Source organism: Nanorana parkeri, unplaced genomic scaffold (genome assembly GCF_000935625.1).
Source record: "Nanorana parkeri isolate BGI_ZX_2015 unplaced genomic scaffold, ASM93562v1 scaffold1822, whole genome shotgun sequence".
Taxonomy (NCBI): Eukaryota; Metazoa; Chordata; class Amphibia; order Anura; family Dicroglossidae; genus Nanorana; species Nanorana parkeri.
The window spans coordinates 247636-259997 of NW_017308090.1; the positions used below are offsets into that span (position 1 = coordinate 247636).

The following is a 12362-nucleotide window of genomic DNA, read 5'->3' on the forward strand; positions in this document are numbered from 1 at the left end:
ATGAAGTGAGTGAAAAGCGCAGTTTCACGAACGCACACTATTTGTACCCTGGGCATATTTGGTATCTATTTACTCAATGTACCCATATTTTATATTATATTTTACACAACAAAAGGGGTTTTATATAGTGTTTTGGGGCACTAAATTTAACAAGTGCATTTTTGGTTTGATGATGATTTGTGTTAATGTCGTGCAACATCAAAAATTGCAACTGCCGCCATTTTATTCTACAGGGTCTTGTCTTTCAGAAAATATATGTTTGGGGGTCTGAGTAATTTTCTGGCCTAAAATGTGGATTAAAACATAAACAAAAAAACAGGTCTTGGTCCTTTTAAGGGGGTTAATTACTAAAAGGAGTATTTTGATGCAAATGAGCTTGGAGATCATGAGGGAACCTTTCCTGCTGTCAGGAAAAATTGGCAACAGCTACTTTCCTTTGGACTGAAGCTACAGTTGTGAGAAGTTGAACTTGATTGAGCTGATTTTTTTTTTTTTTATCATATTGAATATAACTGTGACGGTGTATCTAAGAAATGCTCATGTAAACAAGCTCTTTCTACGCAGCATCTTTTTTTTTTGTTGGTTTCCTTGAAGTCTCACTAACCTGTCAGTTGTCTCCCACAACTCTATTTTAAAAATAATTCAAAAAAGAATAAACAGCTATTTTATAACTACAAGAACAGTTTATTTTCTAGGTTATTATCGTCACGAAGTACAAAGCCTTTTCCTGGCGAGACACCGGCTTTCAATGCTTTTGGCCAGCTTTTAGTTTCATGGTATGTGGATAATATGTCGAACACTAAAGAAAGGAGTAAACAAGGACATATTCATTATACATTCAGATTAGACGCAAAAAAACCAACAGGATTAGCTATTGCCTTTTAATCTAGAATTAAGTAGGATACACGCCGAGTAAAATTCGGCTGATTCATCAGGAATCGCTCCCTGTGTAACCTATTCTATCGAGAGAAGTTGATCATTAGATCTACTTTTGTCAAAGGAACATCTTTAGGCGAACGGTGCTTGCAAGCCAATCGGCTTCAAGCATTGGTCAGGTATTTTGACAGTGGCCGATGACCACTGTCAGAATACAAAGTTCACAGCGGGAGATTCGTCTACAAGCGCGGTTGAGCGTGTATGAAGAGGTCTGTTATATTTTCTTGATAAACACCACCAATTTTATACTCTAGTACTAGAAGGCTGTGCTGCTATAATACTTTAAATAATACTACTGATCAACCTGAGCAGTGTACGTGTTTATAGCATTTTCCCACATTACTATCATAAAATACATTGGGGGAATTTATCAAAACTGGAGCAGACAGAATTTGTAGCAGTAACCAATCAGCTTCTCTCTTCCATTTTCAAAGCTTAACTGGACAAACTGAAGAGAGAAGCTGATTGGTTACGATGGGCAACTGCTCCAATTTTTATACATTCCCCTCCTTGTATCAATGCTAATGTCATAAAAAAAAGCACACCTTGATTAATAGCCAGTATCTCAGAGTGGAAATTTTTCTCATTGTCCTTCTTTATCATATACTCTTGTATTGGCAATCGTGCAGTCTGCAAGCCATTCTCTTTAGCTTTGTGGTATGTTACTTTCTAAGTCAAAAGGAAAAAAAAACACATTACATCTGCTATAATGTTTAACAGATTTGCAAACGGTGTCTCAAATACAGGAATGTAAACAGTGCGCTATGTATGGTCTAATAGGCAACTTCAAAGGCCATTTCCACTGAGTGTACATAAAGCTGGCATATGCATTGGCTGTATATGAACACAGACACTTACATTTTTCAGCTTTCTCTCTCATATCCTCATGGAAATGGCTGTCTCCGTGGTGTGCAAGCAATGTGTGTATAGTGTACAGTGTATTGTGTGCAATGGCAGAGCTGGTGTTTAGTGATCATGTTACAATGGTTACATGTTACAATTGATTACAATCCGACCCCGGTGTCAGACTGAATTTCCTGTAGAGTGCATTTTATATTTTTAGGCTTCAAGCCTAATAAAAAAAAAAAATGAAGAAAGCCTGCAATGTGAGTGATGAAAATGTGCGCATGTATACATCATCACTGCACCTCTAGATTACCATAATAAATGCTAATCACTTACAAAGGTGGAAATTGAACATTTTTATACAGACCTTCTGAATACTTTCGTCAACTAGTCCTCCAAGAACATACACTTTAGATGGATCAATATCTTCAAGAACTTGGAATAAAGCAAGAGCAGAGTTATTAAAACAAAGACAAAAACCCTTATTTATCTCAATGCATCACAAAACAAAGTACAGCTTTTGAAGAATGAATTGAAAAACGTAGTGATTTAAATTTTCAAGAAATAAAAAAAAATGATTTAAGATTAAATAGATAACTTCCGGTTCCGGCACCAGATGGAGTAGCAGTGTGTAACGGAGCTCCGTCCCCGCCAAGAATCACCCTGTGAACGGGTCATACTCACTGCCTCTCTGCTCCTAATGTGCCATGGACAGGTTCGTGGCCCGAACCTGTCCATGGATGTGGGCGAGTCAGATCCACCTAGGGCTGCAACAACTAATCGACATAATCGATTATAATCGATTATTGAAAAAGTTGTCAACTTTTTCAATAATCGATTAATCGGCTTCCGATCAGTTGGCCCTGTTCACGATTCAGCCACCTTAGGCCCCTATTGACTATCAGCAGCTGGCGGCCACAGTGGCAGCACATCTGAAAGCAGATATGGGGGTCATCATTGCGGACTCCATTAAGCAACACATGGGGCCTATCACGGCGGCCATAGAAGCCGACACCTCCAGGCCCTTGAAGGCCGAATAAGCGACCTAGAAGATCATACCGCTCGGTCCAATAGTGCACAGGCTGAGGACCAGAAATCGATTCGGTACTTACTGGACAAGGTCGATGACTTGGAAAACAGGTCCCGCAGAAATAATCTCAGGATCATTGGGATCCCTGAATCGATCAAACCTGCAGCATTTCTGCTCATCCATTATCCCAAAAGCTATGGATATCACGTCCCACTGCCAAGTGGAAAGGGCCCACAGAATGGGACCCCCCAAGGAGTCTGGTAAGCCCAGGCCGGTCATCGCCCGTTATCTGGATTATTCAGATAAGTATCACATCCTGCAGACCTACAGGATGCAACGCCAACTGGTGGCGGGGGGCCACAAGTTACTGCTGTTCGCTGACTATTCGGCCGAATTGTCCAAACTACGCGGCTCCTTCCACGAGGTGTGTCAAACCCTTGTCCACAAACAGGTTAAGTTTGTCCTCGCATATCCAGAAATCTTGCGCCTGACAGACGCGGAGGGAAATCAAACCCGATTCACATCTGCTGCGCAAGCCAGGACATACGTGGACAGACATCTGTCTGACCCCCCCGCACACTCCAACTCTCCACTTAAGAGCCCCCCATGGAAAAAGGCCTTAATTTCTGGGCGGCATGTGCCTCTCTACAGTCTTCTATGGGCCAGCTGAGCAGGCGGCCATAATGCGCTCAGGTTCCATGCTGCACGCCTGTTGTTCCACATTCATCTAATCTGTTCGTATTTTATATTTGTCTATATTTTCTTTTTTTGCTAAGAGACTCTTCTACAAGTGCAGCATCCGGAAATTAACAGTTTCATTACCACTATGGCTCTCCTAGAGGTGGATCGTACTCCCCTCGGCCAGATTACCATGCACCACCATCTGGAAAAAAGGAAGTCACTGACAGGTATATGTTATTGCCTGATTTGTTTTCTTTGTTTAGTTCCTAGACTTTGCATGCTCCAAGTTCAAGGCGGACGTTTGTGTTCTGTCATGTGGTTGAAGACCTCTCTCCGTATCCAGCTCATCGCCATCGCTCTCTACTGGACGCATCTTACTTTCATAGGTATCGTAGGACTCATAGACCAGGGTCGTACCCGGAGCATTGGGACACCGGTACCGACCCAACTTTTCTCTTTTCTCTTATGACCGCTTTGTAATGCTATGGGCCTCGTGGGACGTCAAAGGACTCAGGACCCCCCAAAAGAGAAGGCAGATCCTACGCCATCTTAAAAAGCTAAAGGTGGACATCGCCTTGTTGCAAGAGACCCATCACTTGCCCTACTCCCTCCTCACACAACAACATAACCTGACAGGGGGTAGATGGTTCCGCATCACTATCAAACTTGGGTTGACTACTTTTGACATCTGTAATGTCTACGGCCCCAATGCCGATAACAAACCCTTTTATGATGACCTGCTGACTCGCCAATTACGGACCGCCCCAGATACCTATGTCATCATAGGGAGTGATTTCACAAATGGTATCGACTTAAGTGAGAGCCCACAAGCTGGCCCTGTGGTAGTTAGGTAACCGGTCACTGGCCAGCTTTTACTGAAGGTGGCTGCATTTGCACACTGCAGTTTTAAATCCAGACAGAAAAGATGCAACACAGCTCTACCTGGATACACAGCAGATGTAAGCAATGTGTACTAATAATAAATGGGTATGGGATTAATAGAAGCCATTTAAGGCTAGGTTTACACCTTTGTATCTGCATTGATAAGTACAGGCATTAAACCGCATTGAGGTGCATCTCACATTCTGTGTTTTTTTTGGTCCAGTGAAAGTCAAATAGAGATTGCTAGAGGGGTGAGGACATTTTGTCTTGTGATGAAATGCACAAAAATGCATGTTACATACATTTTACGTGCACTGCCATTGAAGTCAATTGGTCCAAAAATGTGCATTGATGCCCAAAAAAGCGCTTATACTATTTTTTTCAATGCACAGCAGAGTAGAAAAGAATGACAATCCACTTGTTGCGTAATATCGAGCGTTAGGCAACGTGAGTTAAATCACACAGGTGTGGACAGGGCCTTAATCTTATATGTGGTCCTAAGAGCAAGCATCATAAGCTGCCTGCTTTAGAATGTATTAGCCCCTAAACTACTCTTTGCACCCTTCTCCTCTGATGATGTTTTGTTACAATGGGCTTGACTTATTTAGAGATAAATCCTACCCCACCCTGTGCAATGATATCACCCTCTGTGGCCACTAAGACCCTTTTACTGGGCAGGGAAAAGGCAGGTGGGTAGGATTAAGGCTATGTTCACACCATGTCAGAAACAGATCTGCAAGCACAGTGCATTTTTGCTGTGTTATAGTGTGTGTTTTTTTGGGTTTGTTTTTTTATCTTAAAATGGGCTTTCAGGGACAGTTTAGTGCGTTTACATGCGTTCTGGACCAGAGAAAATGAGACCAGCAGTATTTTTTCTTATCTGGACCGGAATGGACTCTCCTAGTGTGAACAGAGCCCGGTAATACCATAGGATACATTGGGATGCTTTTTTTTGGTCTTGGAACAAACTGTTCTGGTCTGGACATGGTGTGAACAAGCCCTGAATCCCAGACACAAGAAATTCAAGATCCACACTGTGTAGAGAAGAGGCTTTCCAGCTATAAAAGTAATCACAAATACCTGCGATGACTGCTGTAAGTATGTTAAACACCTAAAGCAAACCTTTTCTTTGCCCATTTGGAGCAAAGCAACAAGCTTTTAATACAAAGAAAAGATAAAGGGATTTATGCCCCGCAAACTCACCATTGTCCGAGTCTGGAGTAAGGTATATGATCGATTTTAATGGGAACATGTCAAGAAACCCGCTTTCTGTTGAGTCAACCTGGAGAAATATGCAAATACAAGTTTCATCACATTGCATAAGCTGCATACAGATGGCTAGCCTGCAGTGACACTCTGGAAAGAAGCCAAAAGGGAGACCACACAAATCTCTCTAAAGGTGGCCATACACTTTACAACCATCGCAAGACCTTAGTCTTGCGATGGTTGTAAAGTAATTAAAAAAACGTACGATCTGCCCATCTTGGACAGGCAGATCGTACTCTCGATCATCGCAAGCCCGCCCCCCTGAGAGGCGGGCTTCTGATGAGCGCAATGCTGAACGGGCAGTGTGCGAGTGCGCACACCGGCCCGTTCGGCATTTGTCTCCCGAGCACTGTTCAAACCAGCCGAAAATCGTACGATTTTTGGCTGGTTTTCTAGCGTGCTGCTTAGACAAAAGACGTGCGACCGTACAGTAGAAACGGTTGCACGTCTTCGTTCACACTGCTCGATTCTCGTACGATCCCGGGATTTCCCGCGATTCTCGTACGAGAATCGAGCATTGTATGGGCACCTTTAATACATACAATTTACAGTTCCGGAAAAGGGACAAATATGTATAAGAGTTGACAATGCAAGGTACTATAAACATAGTCACATTTGCAGAAATAAACTTACAAGATAATTGACAAATCCATCATTCATTCGCACACATTCATCATATAAGAGACTGTGTTGTCCAAAACCTGTCAGATACAGCCAGAATGGTTTTGCAGATTTCTTGTTTGACCCATAAAGCCTCCTGATCTGAGCTGCCAGGCGACTTAATTCCTTCAAGACAAAAAACACGATATTAGGAAATTATGAATGTTACATATACAGTCTGCAGTCCCTACAGACATCTGACACTAAAGCTCAGCTTTTATTCAGTTATTAAACAACTCTAGTAAAAGTTTTTGCTACTCTTTGCATTTCAGACTTCTCCTTTCCTGGTGACAGGGGGTCAAATAGACTAAAAGGGCTATTCACAAAGCTGCCGAGTAAATAACTGACCCGAAGTGAAGTGAGCAAAATATTGTTTGGCTATTCACTTCAGGCTTGTAAGGCTGATTTCAGCTTAGGCTGGCTTCGGTTCAGGCGTACATGCTCAGCAAAGTGCAGAAGGAGATCGGCTGATCCGAACCTCCGGCAGGCTACTCGCTGCCGTTCGGCCTATTCTCATAGGGGCCGAACGGCAGTGAATGAATAGCGGAATGCCGCTGAGCGGCAATGGGTTAGGCTATTCTGCTTGGTATCATTCAAATACCTCCGTGGTACTGAGCAGAAAAGAAAAACAGTGAAAAAAGTTTACAAACGTAAATAAATGATAGATTAAAAAAAAAAATAAAGATTTAAAAAATAAAAATAAATTAAAGATTATTGAAAAAGAAAAAAAAGAAACAATTGGGCAGAGCTAACAGTGACAGCTAGCTCCGCCCAACTGTTTCCTATTGGCCGGGACCTGCTAGAGTCTTCTAGCAGGTCCCGGCCAGTGAATAACAACTTGGCGGAGACGGCCGTGATCTCACTGCTGGCTCCGGCCAGTTGCAATGACAGATATGTCTATTGAGCCTCAGGGCTCCGGCGGCCGAAGCTAGGCAAAGGATCAGCCGCAGCTACGGCTGATACTTCGGCTAGCTTTGTGAATAACCCTCTTAGCGTTGAAACATTTTTTTACACTCAATTCATTAATTTTTTCTCCTGGTGTCACTGGGAGGGAAAGGCAATGAAAAGATTGTGAATAGAGTTATAAAACCTGACATAAGTTCTCAAGTAGGGTATAACACGGTGTGGCACCCTTCAACCCGGCCTCCCTCGATCAGCTGATCGAAGGAGCAGGTTGGAAAATTGTTGTCCAAACGGCTAAGCAGGCAGCCAATCAGCTGCTAACTCCATTCAGGTATGCAATAGAAACAGCAGGGGATTCCTTGATCAACGTTCATAAGCGTTTATGGAGGAACCTGTTCTATGGTTTTTGTTCAGCCCGCAGGTTGAATGAAAAAACAAACATGTATGGCCAGCTTAACTCTGACACTTTGGCTGGAGCTGTACTTTAACTTCAATAACTGGGGACACCTATATTTAGAAAGTAAGGCCGACTACAAAAGCAGAGCAGCTGTGCCGGCATACATTTCCCTGGCAGGGACCCGCACTGTCACCATCAGGACAACAGTGCAGAGAAATGCCATACAGTAATTGCTGAAGTGTATGCATGTAAACAGGAAGTGGCAAAGACGTTGCAGGAGATTAGCAACACCGTGCTTTATTTAAAAAACAATGGACATTGTTTATGATACACAATGCTTAACAAACTAAATGTTATTCAGTTAGTGTTTACACCTTTCAGGGCCAAATCACACTTTTCCAATGTGTTACATTATATTTAAATTGCACCCCAATGCAATCTAGCTCCAACAAACATGCGTTGCACCAACCACAGTATACAGTAACACACTACCATGTCCTGTTATGCACTGCATGTAAGTTTTTATTTTTGTTCTTGGCAGCCAATTTAAAATGAATGGGCTGCCTTAACACAATGCAAGTTAACATGTGACACAATATGTGCCAATGAACTGACCACAACCAGCATTCTCAATGAATGGGCCACAATCAGTGTTCCCTATAAATGGGACACGACCAGGGTTTCCAATGAACTGGCCACAACCAGAGATCCCAATTATTTGGCTACAACCAGGGTTTCAACTGAACTGGCCACAACCAGATTTCCCAATTATTTGGCTACAACCAGGGTTTTCAAAAAAGGGACACAACCAGAGTTTCCAATGAACTGGCCACAACCAGAGTTCCTAATTATTTGACTACAACCAGGGTTTTCAATTAATTGGTCACACTCAGGGCTCTCAATAAACGGGAAACAACTTGGGTTCCCAATGAACGGGAAACAACCTGGGTTCACAATGAAATGGCCACAACCAGGGTTCCAACGAGTTGCACAAGATCCTTTCCTTCAATTCCTCCCGCCAACCACTATATTACTACTATATCCTGCTGTCAATGTAGGGGTTGGCATGATAAACAATGGCACCCAGCGGGAAATGCGCCTAAAAGAGTCCCTTAGCAGTGGCACCCTGTGCTCTTCAGGAAACACACTGCCTGCTGTAAAGGTAAGTAAAAACCACCTTCTTTTACAGGGTACTTTTTCCATTGTTCCAGTGAACACTGTGGTGTTTTAAGCGGAAACAAGTGAAGGATTTTTACATTGTCCACCTGTAATCAAAACTACTTAACGTTAATTAAATAAAATGTAGACCTTGTTGACTAAACAATATTCAATCCCTTTACAATATTACCTTCTTACTCATGTGATCTGTCATGCTTAAATCAATGCAAAGTCGTGGACCAGAATTCTTTGCTTCCAAAAGACGGTCTTTGGTCAAAGCTTTTAAGAATCTTTTACTGTGAAGCTGTTGGCTGGTAACTGAGATAATAGAAGACATAAGAAATTGTCATAAAGGAGAGTAGTTCATTGTGCTTGTAAGACATAATTGGTTGTATTTTTGAAAAATACAAGAACTAATATTTTAATTTCCTAAGAATTAGGGATGCACCGATACCAAGTACCGTACTCGGTACAAGTACAGATGCTTTTTGAGCTCCAAGACTAGAGAAAAATGAAAAAGTTAGGAGGCAGCTGTCATGTGTAAGGAGCACACGGAGCTCCTGGGATTTGTACATCTCTGTTTTAATTTATGATTTTGTTTTTATAAATAAAGGGATGCACAGATACCAATTTTGCGAGTACTGGTACTTGCCGAGTACTTACAAGTACGCTGATACATTTTTGTTTATTGTCATGTGACAGTTTTTCTAAAACAATACAGACTATGATTTCAGGACAGTGGTGGAGCACCAGAGCCCGGTCCCAGCTGAAACCCTGGTAGTTCTTATGAAACTGCCAAGTATCAGCATTGGTACTCGAAAAGTATCGGTGCATCACTAGTAAGAATACTGTGCCCACACTGCCTTGTCACCCTGATCTTCTACTACTGCATTCTGTAAAACACAGTTCTTCTTGGTATTTAGTGATTAGTGTCTGAGTGTGCATTCACTAGGCCCAAGCACGGTCATATGGGGCAGGGAGTTCTTAGCCCTGTGCTTAGCAAATTGGGGGGCTTAGGTGGCAGGAATCTTACAAACAGGCATCTATTTCCAAGCTCCATTTCCAACAGAGTTGCTCAAATTCTCCTCAATTCATGCATTATTCTCCCAACTCATGATAAATTACATCTGACATCCCACCTAAAAATTACTGTCAAACGCCTTCAGCATGCGCACTCCATTTTATAAGTGAAATCCCTACTTCTTACTGATAATAGTTTGACTGACAAGGCATGGTCATATTGACTTGCAATACATTATGGTTACAGCAGTACATTTAAAGAACTTCTGGAAAAAAAAATATTAACCCTTGCAGTGGGACTGCCACGCACTGCATGGGTTAAGTGCCTATTTTTGCCTAGGTTAAAAAAAAAATTATACTAAACTTGATTCTCTGCGCCAGCTTGCTTTTAGACTGGTTCCTAGAGCCTCTCTCTCTCCCTCCTCTACAACAGTCTAAAGTCCCATAAATCATCACGTTCTATACACAGTGTATACATGTGAGGACGCTGAGGAAGACCCCAATGCTGCAGCTGAGGAGGAGACAGGCTGGAGGGAATGCTATGACAGCTGGCAGGCTTGGAGCATCGGGTGAGTATAACTTTGTTATATTAGCAGCTAGGCAAAAATGAGCATTTACGGACATAGGTCAGAATACCTGTATCTGTGTTTCCAGACTGCTTTGCTTTTCTTCTTTCCTTTTCCTGTTTCCTCTTACTCTTTTTAGCCATGATAATTTTTTCCCAATGCCTTTGCTTTCTTAAAACATTTCTCTATTTTGAATAAAAACAAAAAACAAGCATTTTATATAATATGTTAAAGTTTTCTATAAAGAATCAATCTACCTAAATGGAAATTGAAGTTTTGGGTAGATGCAAAAAGGATGAATAACACACCCCTTAAATCTTTATCACTGATTCCAACAGGATGATCTCTACAGCCAAATTTCCAAATCTTCCCATTAGCCACGGCTACTATTATGGACTCAATCCTCCAGGCTATTCTCATAAAATGTAAAATATATGAGTGGGAATACTCCTACTGCTGAAGGATTGAGCTACCATGGTGAAATGGGCAATACTGAGGACTCCAATGCTGAGATCTCATCTGTGGAATTACTAGGAGAAAAAGTACAGCAGTGGGTGGATGAAGCCTTCATTGAAATATACCGATACTAGTATCAGTGCTCATACTGAGTATTTGGGCGAGTACTCGTACTGTTGCCTATCCCAAAATTGGAACTTCTTATATCAGGAAGCCAGGCGGCGAGTCATTAATGGCTCCCCCCCGACTTCTTGATTGGCCCGGTAAGCTGGCTGCATGCTCCCTTGTCACTTGGTGACGAGGTAGCACGAAGCCGGCTTCCCGGCCATTCAGAAAGCCAGACACCATGTAATGACTCGCCACCCAATCAGAAAGCCGCCCCCGGCTTCCTGATTGGCCAGAAATGCGGCTCCATGGCCAATCAGGAAGCCGGGCACAGTGTAATGATTGGTCTGGTAGCTGGCCAAATCAGGAAACCAGGTGGGGAGTCATTAACTGCTCCTCGGCTTCCTATTTGACCAGAAAGCCGGCTCCATGGCTATTCGGAAAGCTGGGCGGCAAGTCATTACACGTCGCCCAGTTTACTTAATGGGATTTCTAGTATCGGTATTCTGTATCAGCGAACACCAAAAAATAAATAAATATTGGTACTTGTACTCAATGCCGAAAACACGGTATCAGTGCATCCCTAGTATTTAACTCATGACATTTTATCTTTAAAGCGGACCTTTACCCATATCTTTACAATAACAATAAACACACCTTTAGAAATGTTTAGTAATGACAAACACATACTTCTAGATAATTGTCGGCTTTGTATTCTTTGCATACCTTATTTCTCTTTTCTTCTCCAGTCTTCTGACAGTGGCCATGTTTACTAATGGCAGATTACTAGATCTCCTTTTACTTCCTGGATTTCTTGCACATGTGACTAGGACATGTGACCATGCACATCATCTCAGGGGAGGAAAATGCATTTCCCTGAGATCTCGTGAGATTACAGATGAGATTCCCCAGCATTGCTCTGCTCATGTACCTTCCAAGTGTGCATTGTTTCGGCAAACTGAAGTCATTTTGCCCTTTCAAAGCAGGAAGTGAATGCTCTGCAAGTGGAAGTATTTCAGAATCACAGCATTTTACACCTGACATGTCTATGTTATTATTAATCATCATACATAGAGGGATGCATCGGTTGAATTTGATTCTTGAGTGTTAGTCTGGGTTCACACCTAGGCGTATCGTATATGCGTATTCGCGGTAAAAAAAAACGCGCGACAAACACGCGTTTCCGAGGACTACCTGGCTGTATCCCAATGGATACGCGCGGCAAATATGCCCCAAAGAAGCTCCTGTACTTTTTTGGGCGTAGGGCGTTTTGCAGCGCATTCCTACGCCCTGTAAAACGCCCAGGTGGGAACCATGCCCATAGGCAGGGCTTGAAAAATCCACTCGTCTGTGACGAGAGGACGGTGGAGCCCGACGAGCAGCTTCCCGGCCGGCCGCTGTAATTACACGGCCGGCCGGGAGCTTTACATTCAAGCGATCAGGCGTCTCTAGAGAC

The 12362-nt window shown here is 42.6% G+C and overlaps 1 protein-coding gene across 1 annotated transcript in view; it reads right to left on the minus strand.

The window, feature by feature from the left end:
• Window positions 1-671: 671 nt before the first annotated feature.
• TRMT10B (tRNA methyltransferase 10B) overlaps window positions 672-12362 on the minus strand; it is a 36648-nt gene continuing 24957 nt past the window's right edge. Inside the window, exons 4-10 of the mRNA XM_018571727.1 lie at window positions 10416-10530; window positions 8950-9077; window positions 6275-6427; window positions 5579-5657; window positions 2150-2217; window positions 1482-1605; window positions 672-799 (exon numbers count right to left, since the gene is read on the minus strand). Coding sequence (XP_018427229.1) covers window positions 672-799; window positions 1482-1605; window positions 2150-2217; window positions 5579-5657; window positions 6275-6427; window positions 8950-9077; window positions 10416-10530 — 795 coding nt within the window. The remainder of the gene's footprint in view (window positions 800-1481; window positions 1606-2149; window positions 2218-5578; window positions 5658-6274; window positions 6428-8949; window positions 9078-10415; window positions 10531-12362) is intronic.